This window comes from Bos javanicus, chromosome 3, assembly GCF_032452875.1.
Source record: "Bos javanicus breed banteng chromosome 3, ARS-OSU_banteng_1.0, whole genome shotgun sequence".
In the NCBI taxonomy this organism is placed as follows: Eukaryota; Metazoa; Chordata; class Mammalia; order Artiodactyla; family Bovidae; genus Bos; species Bos javanicus.
Genome location: NC_083870.1, coordinates 95807527 through 95831700, shown reverse-complemented (window position 1 = coordinate 95831700; position 24174 = coordinate 95807527). Strand labels below are relative to the sequence as shown.

The 24174-nt window shown below is 34.9% G+C and overlaps 1 protein-coding gene across 4 annotated transcripts in view; it reads right to left on the bottom strand.

Moving 5' to 3' along the window:
• Window positions 1-24174, bottom strand: part of FAF1 (Fas associated factor 1) — a 498425-nt gene that overhangs the window by 255122 nt on the left and 219129 nt on the right. For all 4 annotated transcript variants that reach the window (XM_061412021.1, XM_061412019.1, XM_061412022.1 and 1 more), the window contains exon 7: window positions 18324-18429. In XM_061412021.1, the coding sequence (XP_061268005.1) occupies window positions 18324-18429 (106 nt within the window). The remainder of the gene's footprint in view (window positions 1-18323; window positions 18430-24174) is intronic.

Below are 24174 nucleotides of genomic sequence, written 5' to 3'. Positions count from 1 at the left end.
AGGCTGGACAATAGGCTAAGACATCTACACGTTAAGTATGGGACACAGTGACACTCTGTGGCATTTGAGGACAAAATCAACAGGTAAGGAAAGGTTACATTCACAATAGGACAGAGGACTTAAGGTTTCCCACAGGGTGTATAAGCTAAGTATGGTCTTCCCGAAACATATAGGGGTGGCTGAACAGTGTGAAGAGAGAGTGAAAGTGAAAGTGAAGTCGCTCAGTCGTGTCCGACTCTTTGCAACCCCATGGACTGTAGCCAGACATCCTGGAATGTGAAGTCAAGTGGGCCTTAGAAAGCATCACTACGAACAAAGCTACTGGAGGTGATGGAATTCCAGTTGAGCTATTTCAAATCCTGAAAGATGATGCTGTCAAAGTGCTGCACTCAATATGCCAGCAAATTTGGAAAACTCAGCAGTGGCCACAGGACTGGAAAAGGTCAGTTTTCATTCCAATCCCAAAGAAAGGCAATGCCAAAGAATGCTCAAACTACCGCACAGTTGCACTCATCTCACACGCTAGTAAAGTGATGCTCAAAATTCTCCAAGCCAGGCTTCAGCAATACGTGAACTGTGAACTTCCAGATGTTCAAGCTGGTTTTAGAAAAGGCAGAATAACCAGAGAGCAAATTGCAAACATCCACTGGATCATAAAAAAACAAGATATTTCCAGAAAAACATCTTTTTCTGCTTTATTGACTATGCGAAAGCCTTTGACTGTGTGGATCACAACAAACTGTGGAAAATTCTGAAAGAGATGGGAATACCAGACTACCTGATCTGCCTCTTGAGAAACCTGTATGCAGGTCAGGAAGCAACAGTTGGAACTGAACATGGAACAACAGACTGGTTCCAAATAGGAAAAAGAGTATGTCAAAGCTGTATTTTGTCACCCTGCTTATTTAACTTATATGCAGAGTATATCATGAGAAATGCCGGGCTGGAAGAAGCACAAGCTGGAATCAAGACTGTCAGGAGAAATATCAATAATTTCAGATATACAGATAACACCACCCTTATGGCAGAAAGTGAAGAAGAACTAAAGAGCTTCTTAATAAAAGTGAAACAGGAGAGTGAAATAGTTGGCTTAAAACTCAACATTCAGAAAACTAAGATCATGGCATCCAGTCCCATCACTTCATGGCAAATAGATGTGGAGTGGAAACAGTGGCTGACTTTATTTTTGGGGGCTCCAAAATCACTGCAGATGGTGACTGCAATCATGAAATTAAAAGACACTTACTCCTTGAAAGGAAAGTTATGAGCAACCTACACAGCATATTAAAAAGCAGAGACATTACTTCGTCAACAAAGGTCCATCTAGTGAAGGCTATGGTTTTTACAGTAGTCATGTATGGATGTGAGAGTTGGACTATAAAGAAGGCTGAGGGCCGTAGAATTCATGCTTTTGAACTGTGGTGTTGGAGAAGACTCTTGAGAGTCCCTTGGACTGCAAGGAGATCCAACCAGTCCATTCTGAAGGAGATCAGTCCTGGGTGTTCATTGGAAGGACTGATGCTAAAGCTGAAACTCCAGTACTTTGGCCATCTGATACGAAGAGCTGACTCATTTGAGAAGACCCTGATGCTGGAAAGATTGAGGGCGGGAGGAGAAGGGGACAACAGAGGATGAGATGGTTGGATGGCATCACGACTCAATGGACATGAGCTTGTGTAGGCTGCAGAGTTGGTGATGGAGAGGGAGGCCTGGCATGCTGCAGTTCATGGGGTCGCAAGGAGTCAGAAACGACTGACATGACTGAGTGACTGAACTGAACTGAACAAATAATTAACATCTTTATTCTGGATACAAAGTATTCACTCCATGCTCAAAAATGCATCGACTACATCAAAGTAACAGAACAATACTAATTGGGAATTTCCTGGTGTCCAGTGGTTAAGACCATGCACTTCCAGTGCAGAGGCTGCAGGTTCGGAACTAAGATCCCATATGACGTGTGGTGTGAACAAAAACAATACTGATGAAAAAGGTCTATGAAAAATTAAATCAAAGAAACTCTATATGATGAAATCATCAGGACCATTTAATAGTACTGTTCATGTTACCATCATGTAAAGAAATTGGTATTAATCCACTTGGGATATTATTCTAGTCATGCAATAGACTTGCCATGAAGTAGAAACAATGTAAGAATTTGTTCCCTTTTAAATATTTACCAGAAATGCTTATGTGATTCCAAAAATCTCTCCAATCCTTAATAATCTCAAACTCAAGAAAAATTCTCTCCAACATTACCAAGTCTGTCTGTTTCCTCTTAACTTCAATAGAAAGGGGGGCGTGGAGGGACATTTAGTTATTATCTCAAAAAGAGTTCTTTAAATTCCTGGCAAATACTGGTAAATTGAAATCTGGTTTCTCATATATGGGTTGGCCAAAAGGTTAGTTTGTTTTTTTTTTCTGTAAGATGGCTCTAGCAGTATTCAAAACAATTTTGTTAGAGTATAGTGTGATGGCTGTCATATCAGTGTACATTTTAAAAAAATAAAAACTGGTGAATTTTTGTGTAGCCATTTTAATAGAAGAAAAACTGAAGATAGAAGAAAAAGCAACATTTCAACATATTATGCTTTATTATTTCAAGAATGGTATTAATAAAAATGCAACTGTGATGCAAAAAAAGATCTGTAGTGTATGAAGAAGGCACTGTGACTGAATGTGTCAAAAGTGGTTTGCAAAGTTTCATGCTAGAGATTTCTTGCTGGACAATGCTCCAAGGATGAGTAACCAGTTGAAGTTGATAGAGATCAAATCAAGACATTAATTGAGAACAATCAACGTTATACCATGCGGGAGATAGCCAACATACTCACAATATCCAAATCATGTGCTGAAATCATTTGCACTAGTGTGGTTATGTTCATCACTTTGATGTTTGTGTTCCACATAAGTTAAGTGAAAAAACATTCTTGACCATATTTCCACATTCGCTTCTCCACTTAAATGTAAATATTCTGTTTTTAAAACAAATTGTGACAGGCAATGAAAAGTGCATACTGTATAGAAATGTAGAATGGAAGAGACTGTAAGGCGAGTGAAATGAATCACCACAATCACACCAAAGGTCGGTCTTCATCCAAAGGTGATGTGTATATGGTGGGACTAGAAAGCAGTCCTCTAGCATGCAGTGTCTTCTGGAAAACCAAACAGTTAACTGCAACAAGTAATGCTCCCAATCAGATCAACTGAAGGCAGCAACAAAAAGTGTCTGGAATTAGTTAACATAAAAAGGATAATCCTCCATAAGAGTAATGTAAAAACAGATTTTTCTTTGATGACCAGGGAAAAACTATTATAGCTTGACTGGGAAGTTCTAATTCATCTGCCACGTTCACCAGACATTGCACCTGCAGATTTCCATTTATTTTGGTCTTTACAAAATTCTCTTAATGGGAAAAATTCCAATTCCCCGGAAGACTGTAAAAGGTACCTGGAACAGTTCTTTGCTCAAAAAGATAAAAAATTTTGGGAAGATGAAATTATGAAGTTGCCTGAAAAACAGCAGTAGGTAGTGGAACAAAATGGTAAATATATTTTTCTGTGAAGTTCCTGGGGAAATGAAACATGTGACCTTTTACTTTAAAACTAAAGCAACTTTGTGGCCAATACAATACTTTATCCTGGTGGCATCATCACCAGTTCTTTAACCCTTTTTGGTATAATATTTCAATTAGTAGGTATTGCATTCTCGTAGGCTCTCAGTTCTTGATACTCATTTTTGTTTAGTTTACTATTTTTAAATGTACAGTCCAATGGGTTACAATAAGTTCACAAACTTGTGCAACCATCATCAATAATGAATTCCACAGTTCATCACTCCAAAAAGAACCTCCCCCAAAATGGATAAAGGATTTAAATGGACATTTCTCCAAAGAATATGATATACAATAGCCAATAAGCACCAGAAATAATGCCAGGTCAATATCACCAGCCACCATGAAATGCAAATCATAAACCAAAATGAAATATCACTCTACATTTACTAAGATGGTTTTATTAAAAAGACAGAAAATAACAAGTGTTGGTGAGGGTATGTTGAAATTGGAAGCCTTGTGCATTGCTGATGGGCATGTAAAATAGTGTAGTCATTCTGGAAAACAGTATGACAGTTTCTCAAAAAATGTAACCTAGAATTACCATATGACCTAAAAATTTCACTTGTGGGTATATATCCAAAAGAGCAGAAAGAAGGGGCTTCAACAAATATTTGTCCACCCATGCTCATAGCAGAATTATTCACTATGGGTAGAAGGTAGAGGCAACCCAAGTATCTCGTCAATGCATGAATGGATAGAACAAAATGTGGTACAAAAAATACAATGGAATATTATTCAGCCTTAATAAAACCATGGAAAAATCATACATATGGCAAATTCAGACATTTTAAAATTTTTAACCTTTTTTTAAAAAATTTTTTTTTAATTTATTTTTTAACTAAAGGATAATTGCTTTACAAATTTTGCTATTTTCTGTCAAACATCATCAGATTCTTTTTAGAAAGCCAAAAATATTTTAGAACTCTGAAAATTCACTAAAGTAGGGAGAGATATGCACACAAAAACAAATGTGTACACAAATAAATACGTTGGCTTTCCTAATTTCTTAAATATTCTATGGGTACCCATATGAAGACCACTGTGTTGTATTTAGATTACAGTATATTTCTCATCATGAAAAGATGTTGCATGTAAATAAATACACAGGTAAAGATATTTAATATTCTAATGGATTGTTGCATACCTAGCTGTTTATTATTAATGAAATGCAAAAAACAAAAACAAGACAAAGGAAAACAGTATCAAAACACCTAAGTTCATTAGTAGCCATGACCCAATCCCCTTTCTTACTCAGTCAGGTGTCCCTGACAACCATGAATCTACTTAAAAAAGAATGTTTTTTAAATAGGCTGTAATTTTTAGAGAAGTTTAGGTTTACAACAAAATTGAGAAGAGAGTTTTACATACCTCTTGCCCTGACCCATTCACAGCCTTCCCCATTACCAACATACCCTACCAGAGTAGTGTATTTATTACAACTGATAAACCTACACTGACATGTCATTATTACTCAAAGGCCATATTTTATGTTAGGGTTCTCTTGGTGCTATACAGTGTATGGATTTGGACAAATTTATGGCATGTATCCACCAGTACTCTATTACACAGACTAGTTTCAGCCCTACTAACCTTACGTGTTATCTCTGTACATTTGCCTATTTTGGGCACTTCATATAAATGTAATCACACAGTATGAGGACTTATTGTGTTTGGCTCTTTCATTTGAATAATTTTTTCAAGATTCATCTAATTTTTTTTTTTTTTTTAGCAAGTACTGGTATCTCATTTTGGTTTGGGTTTGCAATTCCCTAATGACTAAAGAAAGTGAAGTGACAAGTGCCTAAAGAAGGCAGAAAGTGAAGAAGAACTAAAGAGCTTCTTGAAGAAAGTAAAAGAGAAGAGTGAAAAAGTTGGCTTAAAAATCAACATTCAGAAAACTAAGATCATGGCATCCAGTCCCGTCACTTCATGGCAAATAGATGTGGAAACAGTGGCTGACTTTATTTTTTGGGGCTCCAAAATCACTGCAGATGGTGACTGCAGTCATGAAATTAAATGACGCTTACTCCTTGGAAGGAAAGTTATGACCTTTGATAGTTTGATAGCATATTTGAAGTTTGATAGCATATTCAAAAGCAGAGACATCACTTTGAGCAGAGACATAGACTTTGAAGTTTGATAGCATATTCAAAAGCAGAGACATCACTTTGTCAACAAAGATCCATCTAGTCAAGGCTACGGTTTTTCCAGTGGTCATGTATGGACGTGAGAGTTGGACTGTGAAGAAAGCTGAGCGCCGAAGAATTGATGCTTTTGAATTGTGGTATTGGAGAAGACTCTTGACAGTCCCTTAGACTGCAAGGAGATCCAACCAGTCCATCCTAACGGAGATCAGTCCTGGGTGTTCATTGGAAGGACTGATGTTGAAGCTGAAACTCCAGTACTTTGGCCACCTGATTCGAAGAGCTGACTCATTTGAGAAGACCCTGATGCTGGGAAAGATTGAGGGCAGGAGGAGAAGGGGACAACAGAGGATGAGATGGTTGGAAGGCATCAGTGTCAATGGACATGAGTTCGGGTGAACTCCAGGAGTTGGTGATGGACAGGAAGGCCTGGAGTGCTGCGGTTCATGGGGTCACTAAGAGTCGGACACAACTAAGTGACTGAACTGAACTGAATGACTAAAGATGTAGAGGAATTTTTCATGTGCTTCCTGATTACACAGTCTTCCCTGATGGCTCAGTAGGTAAAAAATCTGCCTGCTATGCAGGAGATGCAGAGACACTGGTTCAATTCCTGGATCAGGAAGACGCCCTGGAGGTCTTCAGTATACCTTCAGTACCCCTACTCTAGTATTCAAGCACATAAGTATGAACTTTTCCTCATTTTACCATTGGGTTATTTTTCTTTTTGAGCTGTAAGAGGTTTTCACATATTTGAGATAAAGTCTCTTATCAATGTATGATTTGGAAATATTTCTTTCATCCTGTGAGTTGTCTTTTCACTTTATTGATTCTGCTCTTGGAAGCACAAAAGTTTTTAATTATGATGAAGCTCAATTTACCTGCTTTCTTTTTGTTATTTATGTTTTGATGTCATATTTAAGGAATCATTGCCTAACCCAAGATCACAAAATTATTTCTATGTTTTCTGTTAAAAGTTTTATAGTTCTAGCTTTTACACTGAGATCTTTGATGCAAGTGAATTGATTTTTGTATATGATGTGAAGGAATAAGCCAATTTTACACTTTTGCATGTAGATATTCAGCTGACTCAGTTTATTTCTGGACTTTTAATTCTATCCCACTGATGTATATGTCTATTATCATGGCAGTAACTTAGCCTTGATATTCACATAGAATTTTAATTCACTTACTACAAGTGAAACTAATGACATCAAATTAATATACCACTTACTTTTATTGCATCTCAGTATTTTTTAAATCTTATATTTTAGAAAGGTGTGTTATGCATATGCAATTAACTTTTAAAATCTTGTTGCATGATATGTATTTAAGGCAAAAGTGTACTTTAAGATAAAAATAAAATTATTCAGAAAAATTCTTAATTATAGAAATTCAAACACCATGGCAACAGAGGCCTCCATTTTAACCTTGAGCCTTTTAAGTAACACCTTAATGATTAAAGGGATATTTACATCCCACAGTAGTAAATATGTATATTTATATATACATAGTTCGGAGAAGGCAATGGCACCCCACTCCAGTACTCTTGCCTGGAAAATCCCATGGACGGAGGAGCTTGGTAGGCTGCAGTCCAAGACACAACTGAGTGACTTCACTTTCACTTTTCACTTTCATGCATTGGAGAAGGACATGGCAACCCATTCCAGTGTTCTTGCCTGGAGAATCCCAGGCATGGGGGAGCCTGTTGGGCTGCCGTCTATGGGGTTGCACAGAGTAGGACACGACTGAAGCGACTTAGCAGCAGCAGCATATACATAGTTATTATCTATTGACTAGTTTTTTCCTTCTCTCCCTCTCCCTCCCAATCAAGCACATATGAAATTTTAAAATTCACATGTAATCACAACATTTTAGAACCAGAAAAATTCTTGGAAATCATTTCCTATATTTTATAGATGAACCAAACCCAGGGTAGTTAAATGAACTGCCCAAACTCATACAGGGAGAGAGCAAAATATCAGATATTAGAGTCTAGGTTTCCAAATTTCTTTTCAACCACTGAATGCTAATTCATGTAAATATTTGCTCATTCAACAATCATTAAAAGGTGCTAGGCACTAGGCTTAGTGCTGTAAATATGAAGATTGAATGACTGAGATCCTGCCCTCAAGGAGCCTACCATGAAAAGGAAAACAAACACAAGGCAAATAGAAGGACAGAAATGCTACAACAGAAGCGTCTAACAAGTGCAATGAGACACAGGGACTTTATGCATATTTTAAGGTTCATTTTATATTTTCACTAGAAAAACAGAGCTTCTGCAGTCTTACACTGAAAAAGCCAAACAAACGAAAAAGAAATACCAGGCCACTCAGGCCTAGATGATCATATAGCTTTCTAGTGGCAGGGGGTTTAGACCTCAGATTAACTAATATCATAATGCAATAATCTTTCCACTATCACAATTAATTGCCAATTGAGAAGTACTGTTAGATTAAAACCTATAACACTGAATCTTGGATAGACATTCACTGTACTTAACATTAGGCTTATCTCTATCAGAGAACAAAAAGAGAATTACATAAATGGATATAGAGTCATGCTTTCGAAGTGGGACATATTCAAGAGGTACAGTAGGTATGTAAAAATTCTAGACTTGTTTAGCTTTAAAATCTACAAAATGGAAGTTTCAGTCTCTTTCATAATATGGTTTTTCTCCTTCAACTACGTGGCTTTATTTATTTTTTTTAACTCTCTGCTCACAAAGCAAGGAGAATTTTATCGGTATCATTAAATATCCTCCTTATGGACAACCTGAAAGCAATTCAGCTTATTTCAGTCAAACATGAAGTCATGGTTCCCTAATCTCTAACAATGAAAGAGAAATTACATTTATAAGATAGTTTTATTTAGAACACTTTTTTGTCTTCTCACTCAATAGTTTAATCTTGGACTTCCTATGATATATAATTTATGCTGTCCTCCCAAAAAACATAAATAAAAGTTTGTACTTTCTCAAATGGAGGTTCTTTAATCCTAAATATCCCCTCACAGATATAAGCCTAGTATTTGTTTTGGAGCCAGAAAATAATGCTCTCTTGGATGCCTACAATCATTTCTAGTCATTCCTAGCTAAAAGTTTAACTAGGAAGTTCCTCTCTCACCTTCTTCTGAAATTGGTGCAATCATTTATTTCTTCACTGTTTTTCCCCACCTAATGTCTCTAAATCAAACAGAACAAACATCAGGTTTTTATACTAATACTTTTAATTATTTCTAATTTGTGGGCATCTGAATTTTGTAGCATAAATTTTTAGCAAATTATTCCATAATCAATGTGTGGAATAGCTGTGGCTAAAAAGAAAAAGACTTCTGTCTTGTGTTCAGCCACATGGATTCCATACCTCTAGACACCGAAGACTAAAACTCTGCTGGCATTTTAAAAATTTTGTACTCTGTATGCAAATCTAACTGGTTTTCCACTGTCACTTATAAGTCTTTCCCAGCATTATTCTTTTCCAAAGTACCTTCTTTCCTCTTGTTTTCTTCATCCTTTTCCATCAAGTGTCCATGTTCAATATTATTTCTCCCCCTGCTCTCCCTCCACCCCTATGTATTAGCTGTAAAATAGATGTAAAGCTTGGTGTAAGTCCAAAAATTTTATGATCAAAATACATACTTAGCAAATTGTTTGGCTAAATCTTTCATGTATGATGAAAGATTATTACCACAATTCATTAGCAAATTATAGACTTTGAAATGTAGGCAGACAAATATTTGGCCCTGTATCAATCAATTTGGACCAGCTGGGTAGAAATTCACACAATCCCAGGAAACCCGGGAAGTGAGGTGCTCTTTCATTTTTCATTCACTTGAAACATTAAAGAAAAATTATCATTCTATAAAAATGTCCACTTCTCAAGATTTTAGCAGAGCTATTTTAGATTGAGTTTTATTTTCAGTCAATTACTACTTTAGTGGCCAATAAACTGATCATTTTCCTTGCAACGACTGCAGAATAGTGCCTAATGCATATACGGGCATCTTGACTATTTATATTTCAGTTTAAAAGCTAAATATTTAATAATGATTCTATTGCCCTAAAAAGCAGATGGGGGGAGAAGCTATGGGGACTCTACATATACTAAACCAGCCTGGAAACTAATTTTGCAGTTATTCATGATAAATAATATCATTAACATTCTTCCTCTGAGCCTCTCTTGCCTAGTGAGGTGACCCTTGTACAAAGATTCTGATTGATCCTGTGTGTCTGTTTTATGGGGACAGCTGCACTTTAGGAGCAACTTAAAACAAATTTCATCTAAGGGGCATCTAATCCAGTCCTTGGTACAAGACACATGGAAAAGTCAGTGTCAAAATTAAACAATGCCGGCTTTGCAATGAGCAGATGCTTTTGCCTTGCAGCTGTAAAAACCTTAAAACAATCCAGTACTCTACTGTCTGGTCACGCAATGACCACAAAGCAAGGAATACATTTTGTCATTTACAGAAAATGTTTGCTATGAGCTTTTAAAGTCTTTTTCTTCTAAAAAAATGTTTAAGAAAATAATAATAGGAATATATTGAGGGTAATATAAGTTAACAGAGCCCTAGACTGAGCAACAAAATTTTTTAAAGTATATTTGCCAAAACAGATACGTTTGAAAAAGGATAACTACTTGGCTAAATAGTATTAGACCACACACAAGACACATTAGACAAAAGAAAAATTACCACACGCAGACATTTTAAGAGGTTATAGACAAATAACGTTTGGTATATAGATAAACATGTAAATATTTCCTGTATGCAGACCTTATTTTTATACACCTAGTCTTAGTCTAGCTTATGTATAAGCACTTTATGTTCATTTACCTACCCACCCTTTGATTTACTTCTTTGTTTTTGTTTATGGTTTTGCTGGGGGGAGAGTGGGGAGAGGGGGAAAATATAATTCTCTTTTATATTTTTATAATTATATAAAAGGAGGCTACATAATTCTCTTTAATATTTTTATATCTATATAAAGGAAGCTATATAATTCTTATTTTATGGCTAGAGGATAGTATAATGTTAAAACACATCTCAGCTTAAGTAATGTGGTATTTACCAAGGTATATAAACCACAGTATTTTCCAACCTTTACCCACAGAAGAGAATCTTGTCTCTGACATTCAGGAATCTAGGGGTTAATATTTTAATACTGAAATAAACTCTTCTTCATGAGAAGAAAAGCTCCAACTACTGTGTGTGTGAAACCAAAGATTAAGCCCCACCTAAACAAATGACTGTATGGTCATGATCAATCCACTTCTGCTAAATGAGGGTCTGGCTTTAAACATAGCTTTTTATGGTACCTATAAGAAAGAGAATCTAGTAGTCTTACCTTTATTTTAAATAGTCTACTGCAAAAAAATTTTTTCAGTAAGTTCCCCTAATCATTCAGATTTTTTCTTGAAATCTCTTTTCCCCCAACAATATCAATTCATTAACACCTCACTACTTATAAATTTCATTGGATATTTTGTTAGTTGAAAGTCTGGGGATTCCCCTTATATTCCTCTCCAGCCTACAATCTATATTTGAATGAACAAGTCCCAAAGTAATGATTGCATTAATAGGAAATTAATTTAATTTAAATATCAAGCAGCATGCTATCCTCTTCATTAAAGATCTTGGAAAAGTAAAATTTTAAATGTTTTTGTGGTTGTCTTTATGTTTCTATATTTTATTTTCTAAGAATATAACTAAAACATATTGACATATAAAGCATATTGGTGCATCATGCCAAAATGTAAACTCTAGACATTTGTTTTTTTGTAAAATGTTTATAATTATCACGTAAGTCATATACTATTGGTATGATTCTGTTGTTCTTTGCTAATGGCTATATTTAAAATAAACTTGATTACAGTGTAATATGTGCCATTAAACAAAAGTAAACCATGGAACAAAAATATATCATAAGAGAATTATGCCTGAAATATAAAAATGCACAAAATAATTTGCATGTGATCCTTTGTACTTTAATCCATACACCTTAGAATAAGAATTAATGTTTTACACTGTCAGTATTCCAAGTTACAATTGTACACAAACAGCTTTAAGAATAAAAAATAACTATAAATTTGCACAAACTAGGTTTGCTTATACTTTCTTTTTTATTTTATAATAATTTTGGTTACTAATCAGAATTATGCTAAGCAGAGCTGTGCAAAAACAATTTATTTGGAAGTTCATTTGGACTTAAGGTTATTAATTACACAAGCCCAATTTTACATTTAATGGACTTTAATACATTATATATTTTTACGGTACCATGTGGAGATTTGGAAAAATGGTTGGCTCAAATAAGTGATTCTCTTTTAAGTGCATTTTATCCCTTTCGGTTTACTCAGTAACAGCGATATATTTTTAAAGTATATATTTTACTCAAAAAATTCATAAGTAAGTCACAAACTAAAAGCTAACAGATGTGTGACTTCTAATTAGTTATAATAATCTCTGCTTCAATGCCATTAGAATGAGCCTTTCTTTTCTTTTGAAAACTAAAAAAGCTTTCCTTTGAATTTTAAACTGTCAGGGTGCTTCAAAGTCAATGTACAAAATCTGCTTTGATTAAAATTTTAGACATCTACAGTGATAACTTTATGAAAGGAAAATATTAAATTATAATTATCCTAAACAGACACAGTCTTGTGAAACTAACCCTACATTCATGTTAAAACACAAAGAGTTGAATATAATGAATTTGATTCATCCTCGAACACAAAGCTTCACCACAGTAAACTCAGTCAACTGTTGCTCTTGCGCCTATATTCATGGTGCTTAAATAGCGCACTTTAAAACAAAAAAAACTCCAATTGGCTTTTCAGACATCCACCCTCCCCAAAAATAACGCACTTGAAAAACTCAAATGATATGAAAGGCTTCAAGGCCTCTTTTCTCCCTTTCATACCCTCTTTTTTTTTTATTTCTGTTTGCAGTAATCTGCCTTTCTCTTTCTCTTTCTCATTGCTACAGAGCAAGCGAGGAGGCTCAGAGCTTTGAAAAGGGGGCTCAGTGTGTAATGGGTCTACTAGAATTAATTTACTTGCACCAAATCCATTGAGCACAGAGGGATTTTTCCCCCCTCTCTCTCTCCCTCTCTCCTCAAATCATTTGGAGTCGAACGCAGCCCCCCAGCCTTTGTAATTCTAGTAAAGCACTTAAAGTGCACAGTAGGTGTTCATGAGGACCATCTGGTCAAAAGCAAAACAAGCTGCTGATTTTGCCTTTGAATAGAATGAAGCAAGTGTGAATTAGTCTCTTCAATTAGCACTATTACAACCTGTCAAGTGCATATTGTAAAACAGGATTATTACAGTATTGGTCACCAGTGCAATTATTTACTCTCTGCCTTTTCTTGCATATAAAAATGTCTTATGTTTATTAGTTTCTGATAACTGAACATAATATCTCTTACCCCAGGCATTTAAAACCTACCAACACACATATCACAGATTATGAAATACAGTCGGCTAAGAAGTTGCTCAGATACACATACCTTAAGTAACAAAGGTCTAAACCACTGTCAACTTTTTAACAAAATTTCATTGTTTCTATCTTCTTGAAATGTAGGAGAAGAAATACTTACATGGGCTAAAAAAAAAAAAAAAAGCCCAATAGAGATTATTTTAAAATACTTTCAGAGGGAGAGAAAGACTTGTCAGTTCCAATGGCTGCATTGTAAATATTAAATGTATTTCCTAAGGAGATAATTTATTAAGCATCACAGAAAACCCCAATATTTATAAACTGATCATTACTGATTTGTTCATTCGAAATAGCATAACTTCAACACATCTCTGTTATAAAGTGCAACTTGAAACTTATACATGCATATTTAAAAGAAACTCATAATCTCCTTTACTGAAAGCTGAAGAAAGGCTTGAATTCACTGCCCAGTTGCTTAAGAAATTATCTTTTATTCTTGCTTAGATATCATTTGTGATTTCAAATTAAAAAAAAATCAGACTATGATACATGCTAATTAAAATGGGTTCATTCTAATTGAGCTTATATGTCATTTATCTTGCAATAAAAATAAACCACTTAAACTTTTAATTAAATAAGCACACAATTTAATTTATCCTATTGCATATGAACATTCTCATCTCCCTACTCTTCAGTTCTGTGCCAGCAGCCCCTACACTCTCCATACTGGAAAACAAACAAACCAACAAATAAACAAACTATATCTAAAACATATATAGAAAGGGCATGTTAGTTAAGAAGTTACAGTCAATAAACTACTAGAAAATTGCTCCTTAGTATAATCTGTAAAAGACTACATATTTAATTACTGGTACTAACCTCTAGCACTAAAAGAGAATAGTTTGAAATATATGTTAGTCAAGCAAGTTGAGAAAGTAGGAAAAGAAAATTGCACACAAAACCCTAACAGGAATTTCAATTTGCAGAATCAGAATTAGCCTCATGAGTTCACAGTTATTTAGCCGACATTATTTTCAAGGACCGGTATGATTTATTTAATTTACTTCTTACTTGCTAATTCAAATTTGTAGCTTCCTACTTAACAATCACTAGTATTAGTAATAAAATGTTCTACTATTTCATGCAAGATGTATCTTTATAGGTTGTCAATTTTTCCCTTTAATTCCCATTAAGAAATAAATCAACATTAACAAGAACAGTGAGAATTTTAGGATAAAGGGAAACTCAGAAAAGAATTTAAATAATTCCAATAGCTATTCATCATGCTTTCTGCTGTATGAGACAAGGAATACTCCATGATTCAGAACCAAAATTACTTAGTTTCTTTAATCCTTATTATTCTGGGTCATGTGTATATTCCTTAAATTTGTATGATATCTACAAAGCAAAGTGGATATTTTGTCTAACAGGAGCTTCTGCAATAGCAAGATGGACAACAAAGAATTATTTTCCAAGAAAAGTTGGCTTGATTTCAGGGACTTTATATCCTTTACCACACCTGGGATTAGGATTTGCAGTAGGCAAATCAATCTTTTCTTCCCCTTAATTTAACTAATCCCAAGTGCTTTTGTAACCACAGATCTTTAATAGTATTTGAAGACAGAATTACTTAGATCTATACAATTAACTGTTTAAAAAATCTAAATTCTCAGGGTAGAAAATTCATTAAATTAAGGTAAGCTTGTTTAAATTTTCAAGGAAAGTCACTACAGTGTGCCAGCCAGCTAATTGAGGACCTCAAAAGTAGAAATATCATGAAATTATTGTTACATTATTTGATAATTTTTATAAACTATCTTGTCATAATGGAAAAGGATAATGGATTTTTTATTCTTATGACTACTTGCAACCCTCCATTTTGACCTTTTTATACTAATATTGCCTTTTCCTCAAGTAGGAGGATAATGTAAGTGGAAGGATTTGTAAAGAGCTTAAAAAAATAACCTCAATATCTAACTAGCTTAAATTAAAGTCTAGAGCACCCAAAGGACATAAGTCATGCATTGTAAGGCAAGAGACCAGAGAGCCAGAATGAACAAACACTTGTACAACTATCGGTTTATCACCACTAACTTGCATGAACATACGGTCAGTGAAGAGTTATTTAAAATTCAAACTGCATCTAAGTTCTATTTTCCAAGTCAGTATTTTTTAAAATGTATTTTGTTAATTAAAAGTTGAAATTATAGTGCCTTTTTCGATCCTATTTCATTTAAAAGAACTTTCCCTTTAGGGTGTAAATATTATAAGAGTTTTCTTTTTAAAATACAAGACTTTCAAAATACCCCCAAAATGACATTTTTTCCATCTAAAACAAAAATAATATACTACTAAGTGAAAAATAAAATCAAGTTTAAAAAAATTTCTTCTTTTATCTCATATGTTGCTTAGAATTCTTCTTGAACCTTTTAAACAATACTGAAAAGAGATTTCTGACACTGGTGACAAAAATTAATTTACAAGTTAGAATATATGATATCATTAAGCTTCCACAGTAATAGCAAAATTTCTAGCATTTATAAAGTAACACTGTAAAATCATTTCAAGATTATATTTTTGTTGTGTTGCAACGTGACTTTCCATCAGGCTACTACAAAAAAATACATGTATTTAAGTGTCACTGTGGGTTGCAAGGCGTAGCATAAGAGCATTTTGTCCTCCTGAATCCCCTTCCAGGTATTCCAGAAGTTGAAGAAGAAAGGTCTTAGGGTTAGGACTACAGAGTAGGACCCAAGGCCTAAAGAATATAATCCACATTCCTTTTCTAACCTGTACAGAATAAAAGAGCCTATGTGTACCTGTCTGCCCACAGATACTAGAAATGAAAATATTTAATTTTTTCCTGGCAACTGGTATTTCAAAATATTATTTTAGGTCAACTTTTAAAAAAGGAAAAAAAAAAGAGAGAGAGAGAGAAAAGGAAAAAAAAAAAACCAAACTCTTGTTAAGAAATACATTTAAGAACACCCATCTGCAAAAATACTTTTGAGACATTTTTCATTTAGAAAATGATGTAAAAAGATTTACTGTTTTCAAGTCCTTGAAGCTTAAAATATATTTGATAATCTAAATAGCAGGCTACAGAGAACAGTTTCAGCCAACTGTGGCGTACAATGGCACATTTACAGAATTTTAAATATTTCTTTTAATAATTGATGTAGTCATTTTGAATCATTCTGCATAGGATATCAGGTGTGAGCAGATTGCATTAACGCTGCTTAAACATTTCAACTTGTCAGTATGGCCAACTCGATTTCGGAAATATTTGCAGTATTTTCCCATCGAAACAGTAATAAAGGCAAAATAAATATATGCCACTACTTTATAATCACCGAACATTAATGAATATTTTATGTCTTTTTAAATCTCCCTGTTTAATTTAAAAGGGTGAAATTAAGTCTCCTCCCTGCAATGTGCCAATTATCTGTAAATCAAACAATAACTTGGCCATTATGCTCCTTTTTGTTAATATAAGAGAAGCTAATTTGAAAACACTGAATGGCATTTTTAGACTATCAGTTTAATAGTCCTCTCTGCCCTCTTGTGGGAGAAAGTTGAAACACACTCAAACTATAAAAACTGGGAATGTTAAAACAAAAATACAAAAAACGGTAAAATTTTGGCTATAAAAATCTCAATCAAAAAGAAAAATAGGGCAGTCTATATTTATCCTTCATGCATTCTACTAGTCTTCAACTTAAAAAAGTAAATCAATAACAGTGAAATTTATCTCTCATTATCTGTGCTTTTCTTCATTAAATTGAGGTTATTTATTATGAAACTAGATTTCTTATTTAATTTTATTCATATAATTTAAATTTCATAATCATGAGGTTCCAAGAATAACTTTCCAATAGGGCTAGAGTTATTATTTTTATTTTATTATTTTTAACATAAAAACAACAATGATTCTTCAAGGAATTAAAATCTTAAATTCAGAGAACAGAATATCCATTTTAGAGATTTTAAATGAAATGGCAGTCACTATATTTAAAATCTTAGAAAAAAATCAAATAATTTAAACCTAAAATTCAAATTAAGGGCCAAAAAATTTTTTTTAAATCTTAGTTACTAGTCAATAAACTATTCAAGTGATAAACAGAGAAAATAAACTTCATGTAATGAGTGCTTTATTGCCAAACTCAGCAGTTGAAATTTATTGATAAAATGAAAAAAGAAAACCATTAACTGTCCAGCCATTTCAGAAACAATTCATATACTTCTGAAGTATGATTAGGATGGAAACTTGTTCTTTCAATATGACATTAATAATTAGTTTAAGCAATGTAGTCCAAAAAAAATTATGAAATAATCCAAGATTAAACATGATTAATAAAAACATGATTAGACACATGACTGCTGTCTTTATATCTTACAAGAGGTAATGTGACATAATCATTTCACTGTTTCTAAACACAAGTCTCATCATAGCCTTATACATATCTGCCCCGCCCCATCCAAGAAGATAAATTACTAGCTTTTAGGTGGGTGGGGCCACAGACAAGAAGTTACCTCTTCTCTCTTGGGGAAGGTTCTTTTTTGAAACAGTGGCCCTGGTTGGCTCCATTGAAGAAAATATTGACACTATAAATAGATTCTTATTAGATACTCTGGGCGAAATGACTGGGTTCCTACAGCATCTCTAGAACACTGCCCACGGCTGGAATTCAGCTGCTTAAGAAAAGCCTCTTCAATTCCTTTTGGAAGCAGGCAGGATACACATTATAAATAATACATTTGAGAGCAACCGTTCAAATAAAATATAAGCATGTCTGAAAATGCATGCTATCAATAATTTCCAAATTAGTATTCTGAATAATTACTATAACACTGTGAAATATATAACAATGGGTTATTTTTAAGAAAGGTTTTAAAAGTTGACTATATTAAGAATTATCAAGAGCTTTCATTTACAACATCTATCTTTCTAGGTCAAGTAATATATCTACAGTAATCATTGATGCTCCAGTTAATTAAAATTAAGAAGCCAATAATGAAACATAAAGAGAGTTTCCAACCAGAACAGATAAGCCCGCTTTAACAGGGTCAACATTAGCTATAATGAGCTACCTTTATTCCTTAACTGTGAGACATAACTCACCTCTTGAATGGTACTGCTTCCTGAGAAGTTCAGGTTGTACTCCCGCTGGACTTCTCGGTGGGTGATGATCAGCATGAAGTTTTGATTTAATGACTCCTGCAGGGCACTGAAAGGGTTGAAAGAAAAACAAGGAACTCTGAGATGAACAAGTTCTAGCTTGCTTTACAGTTAGCTGCAAAAACCCCAGGAGTACCATAACCTCCACACAGGCATGTCCGGGCCCAATGTTATCGTCTTTTCAGCTCCTAAAGGCAAGAGAGCATGCTGAGAACAACCAAGGGGAGCTAACTTGTTAACTCCTTCTCTACCAAGGTGTTTTTAAACTTCAATTATAAATATATTGCATACATAAGAATTTCTACAAGTTATATGCTATTGCCTACCTATGTATTTTCACCAAGAGAAGCAAATTTGTCAACTATATTAAATTCCAAATATGCTACTAAAATGTACACTCAAAGACTCTGGTTTCCAAGTGAAATAGCAGTTCTAGAAGAACAGAAATTTGAAACTATACTCATGAGTATTGTATAGCAACAGAAATACAGCTTCAGTAAAAATTGAGAAACCATTGAAATCTACAGAACTTTAACTGCTATACCATAATTCCCTCAAAATAACACACTTTCACTTAGGACTCAGAAAAACCCAGTATTTAGAAATTGGAGAATTCAGAGCAACATTAAACTCTGTGCCAAAGTTTCAAATAGTAAGAAATGTGCCAGAATCACGAATAATAAATACATTTAGCCACATAAATTAAGAAACATAAGCCATGGTTCGATTTGTTTATGATAATATTAAAAAGCACTAACAGCAATAAAAATTTTTAAATGTCACCATTACATATGAACAATCTGTATTGCTAGTCTCAAGTGTAATTATGCCATACTTATGGAATAAAAAATAATATACAATTCTGGCCTTCATCACTCCTTCTTTGCCAATATGTAACTATGGGATAGATATACGTACAAAGTAAGATTGGAATTAGGCAGTTATCTGTATCTTGGTGTCTCCCATAGGGTCCACAGGTTAATTACATATTCAAAATATCTAGGAAACACCAATATACAGCATGAAATATTATTAATCAAAGTCAAAGAAAACAATACAGTTTCTTTGGGCATGGCTCTGTCACTGTAGCCTTACCACTTAAGCGTAATGTCTGGCACACTTCAGATAAATATTTGTTTAATAATGAATAAATTATAAATTCACAAGACAAGAGCAATGTTATCTTCTGGTAAACTATATGGGAATCAAGATTCTGATTTTTATTCATTTATTTATCAATATTAACTATGCCTTGCATTATTCCAGATGCTAAGGAAACCAACCCAAATAATATACAGCTCCTGTTCATGAAAACCTTCACAATCTAATGAGGGCAGACAGATACATAAACAGCTGTAGTATAATGTAATAAGTAAAACTGAGAAATTGAAAAAAGTACAATGAAAACTGAGAAGGAAGTGCTTAATTGTGCCTTAGTGAAAGGGTGAAAGGGCTAAGGAAAAGCTTCAGAGGAGAAGAAAAATATAAACAGAAACTTAAAGGACCTTAGAGTTTATTAATGAAAAGGGATGAAATTTTAGGTTTGGGGAAGAGAGATGGGTAGCACTTCTTAGACAATGAAATAACACATGGAAGAACACAGCATGTTCATTCATTCAGTCAACATGTATTTATTGAGCACCTACCTGCATTTATGACACCATTCTAAGAGCTAGGCATATGAACAAAAAAAACCATGGTCTCTGCTTTCATAAAACTTATATTCTAATAAAGGAAACAATACTCAAGTAAATGAATAAGTAACTTTAGAAAATGCTAAGTGTTGTGAAGAAAATAAACAGGATTGTAAAAAGTAGCAGAGGGGCAGGGGGAAGGGAATTATTTTCAATAGAATAGCTGGGGAAGACATCTCTGAGGAAGTGACATTTAAGTTGAGGCTGGTATAAGAAAGAGATAGCAGGAGTCTGATCATGTAGGTCCTTACAGACCACAGTAAAGAACTTGGTATTTATAGTAATTGCAAGGGAAAGCCATTGGAGAGTTTTACATTGGGAAATGGTTAAGATCTGATTTACACTTACATTTATACATCATCATTCTGGTTGCCCTGGCTACAGTGTGGAAAGAGTCAAGGCACGGCTGGTCTCAGCAAGAAATGATGGTGGCTTATGCTAATGAGGGTAGTAGAGGCACAGATAGTGAAGAGTTGTTAGGTTCAACTGTATTTGAAAGGAAGAAACCAGACAACTTACTAATGAAATATAAGAGAAAAACGTTAACTCCAAGGCTATCTAAACAAATGGAAAGATGGAACTGCATTTAACAAAGAATCAGGTTAAGAACAGGCTGGGTGGAAAAACTAAGAGTGAAATTTTGTATATATTAAAGTTTCAGGTACCTACTACAGATCCAAAAACAGTGATGTACAGTTGTGTATAAGAATTGACTGTCAAATAAGCCAGCTTAGAGCAGGAATGAAGACTGCCAGGAGAAATATCAATAACCTCAGATATGCATATGACACCACCTTTATGGCAGAAAGTGAAGAACTTAAGAGCCTCTTGATGGAAGTGAAAGAGGAGAGTGAAAAAGTCGGCTTAAAACTCAACATTCAGAAAACTAAGATCATGGCATCTGGTCCCATCACTTCATGGCAAGTAGTTGGGGAAACAGTGGAAAAAGTGACAGACTATTTTTGGGGGCTCCAAAATCACTGCAGATGGTGACTGCAGCCATGAAATTAAAAGACGCTTGCTCTTTGAAAGAAAGCTATGACCAACCTAGACAGCATATTACAAAGCAGAGACATTACTATGCAAACAAAGGTCCGTTTAGTCAAGGCTATGGTTTTTCCAGTAGTCATGTATGGATGTGACAGGTGGACTATAAAGAAAGCTGAACGCCCAAGAACTGATGCTTTTGAACTGCGGTGTTGGAGAAGACTCTTCAGAGTCCCTTGGACTGCAAGGAGATCTAACCAGTCCATCCTAAAGGAGATCAGTCCTGAATATTCATTGGAAGGACTGATGTTGAAGCTGAAACTCCAATACTTTGGCCACCTGATGGGAAGAACTGACTCATTTGAAAAGACCCTGATGCTGGGAAAGATTGAAGCCAGGAGGAGAAGGGGACGACAGAGGATGAGGTGGTTGGATGGCATCATGGACTCAATGGGCATGAGTCTGAGTAAATTCCGGGAGTTGGTGATGGACAGGGAGGCCATTCCAAGGGATTGCAAAGAACTGGACACAACTGAGCGACTGAACTGAACTGAGAGCAGGAGAGTTGACAGCACATAAAACAGCATCCCCCTATCCTCAGTTTCCATTTCTGCAATTCCAGTTATCTGCAGTTAACCAAGGTCCAAAAATATTAAATGGAAAAATTCCCAAAATAAACAATTTCTAAGTTTTAAATTGCAGGCTGTTCTGGATAGCATGATGAAATCTCATGCTTTCCTGCTCCATCCCCCTTGGGTCATGAATCATCCCTATGTCCAGAAGTCATTCAGCAGTTATCTTGTTTATGAGGTCAACTATCACAGCGCTTACATGCAAGCAATCCTAATTTTACTTAATAATAGCCACAAAGCACAAGAATAGTGATAGTGGGAATTTGGATAGGACAAAGAGGAGCCATAAAGTGCTTCCTTGATGTGAACAGGTAAAAGTTAAAAAAAATAAAAATGTATACTGAGTTTGCTAAACTCAACAGTAAGAATGAATCTTCTATCCATGAAATTGTGATGAAGGAAAAAGAAATCGTACTAGTCGCAGTCTCACCTCTACTTCCAAAAGTTATGGCTACAGTGCATGAAAGCGCTTAATTAAGAAAAGGCATTGTATTTACACAATAAGATATTTTGAGAGAAAGTCCACATTCTTGTAATTTTTAATACAGTATATATTGTTATAATGTGTCTATCAACATTTATTGATGTTTATCTTTTACCTAATTTAATACTGTGCCTAATTAATAAACTTTATTATAGGTACAGGCATACCTCATTATATTGCACTTGGCTTTATTTTTTATATTTTTATATTTTGCTTTACCATGTGTTTTTTTTACAAATCGAAGGGTTGTGGAAACCCTGTACTAAGCAAGACTACTGGCATCATCATTCCAACAGCATTCTTTTTAAATTAAGGTATATACATTGTTTTTTTAGACAGAACTCTATTATACACTTAACAGACTACAGTATGGCATAAACATAAGTTTACATGCATAGGGAAACCAAAAAATTCATTTGATTTGCTTCATTAGTGGCTCACATGGTACAGAATCTGCCTGCAATGTGGGAGACCCAGATTCAATCCCTGGGTCAGAAGATCCTGTGGACAAGGAAATGGCAATCCAATCCGGTATTCTTGCCTGGAGAATTTCATGGACAGAGGAGCCTGGAGGGCTAGAGTCCATGGGGTCGCAAAGAGTCAGACACAACTGAGTGACTAACACTTTCACTTTTATTTCATTATGATATTTGCTTTATCGCGGTGGTCTGGAATTGACTTTAAAATATTTTTGGGTGTGTGCCTGTATAAGGAAAAACACAGTATATGTAGAATTTTGTACTCTTTGTAGTTTCAGGCCCACCATGGATGGCAGGACTACTATAGATAGTATTTCCCTTATGATTATACAGTGGAAGTGAGAAATAGATTTAAGGGCCTAGATCTGATAGATAGAGTGCCTGATGAACTATGGAATGAGGTTAGTGACATTGTACAGGAGACAGGGATCAAGACCATCCCCATGGAAAAGAAATGCAAAAAAGCAAAATGGCTGTCTGGGGAGGCCTTATAAATAGCTGTGAAAAGAAGAGAAGCGAAAAGCAAAGGAGAAAAGGAAAGATATAAGCATCTGAATGCAGAGTTCCAAAGAATAGCAAAAAGAGATAAGAAAGCCTTCTTCAGTGATCAATGCAAAGAAATAGAGGAAAACAACAGAATGGGAAAGACTAGAGATCTCTTCAAGAAAATCAGAGATACCAAGGGAACATTTCATGCAAAGATGGGCTCGATAAAGGACAGAAATGGTATGGACCTAACAGAAGCAGAAGATATTAAGAAGAGATGGCAAGAATACACAGAAGAACTGTACAAAAAAGATCTTCATGACCAAGATAATCACAATGGTGTGATCACTCACCTACAGCCAGACATCCCGGAATGTGAAGTCAAGTGGGCCTTAGAAAGCATCACTACGAACAAAGCTACTGGAGGTGATGGAATTCCAGTTGAGCTCTTTCAAATCCTGAAAGATGATGCTGTGAAAGTGCTGCACTCAATATGACAGCAAACTTGGAAAACTCAGCAGTGGCCACAGGACTGGAAAAGGTCAGTTTTCATTCCAATCCCAAAGAAAGGCAATGCCTAAGAATGCTCAAACTACAGCACAAGTGCACTCATCTCACACGCTAGTAAAGTAATGCTCAAAATTCTCCAAGCCAGGCTTCAGCAATACATGAACCGTGAACTTCCTGATGTTCAAGCTGGTTTTAGGAAAGGCAGCGGAACCAGAGATCAAATTGCCAACATCCGCTGGATCATCGAAAAAGCAAGAGAGTTTCAGAAAAACATCTATTTCTGCTTTATTGACTATGCCAAAGCCTTTGACTGTGTGGATCACAATAAACTGTGGGAAATTCTGAAAAAGATGGGAATACCAGACCACCTGACCTGCCTCGTGAGAAATCTGTATGCAAGTCAGAAAGCAACAGTTAGAACTGGACATGGAACAACAGACTGGTTCCAAATAGGAAAAGGAGTACGTCAAGGCTGTATATTGTCACCCTGCTTATTTAACTTCTATGCAGAGTACATCATGA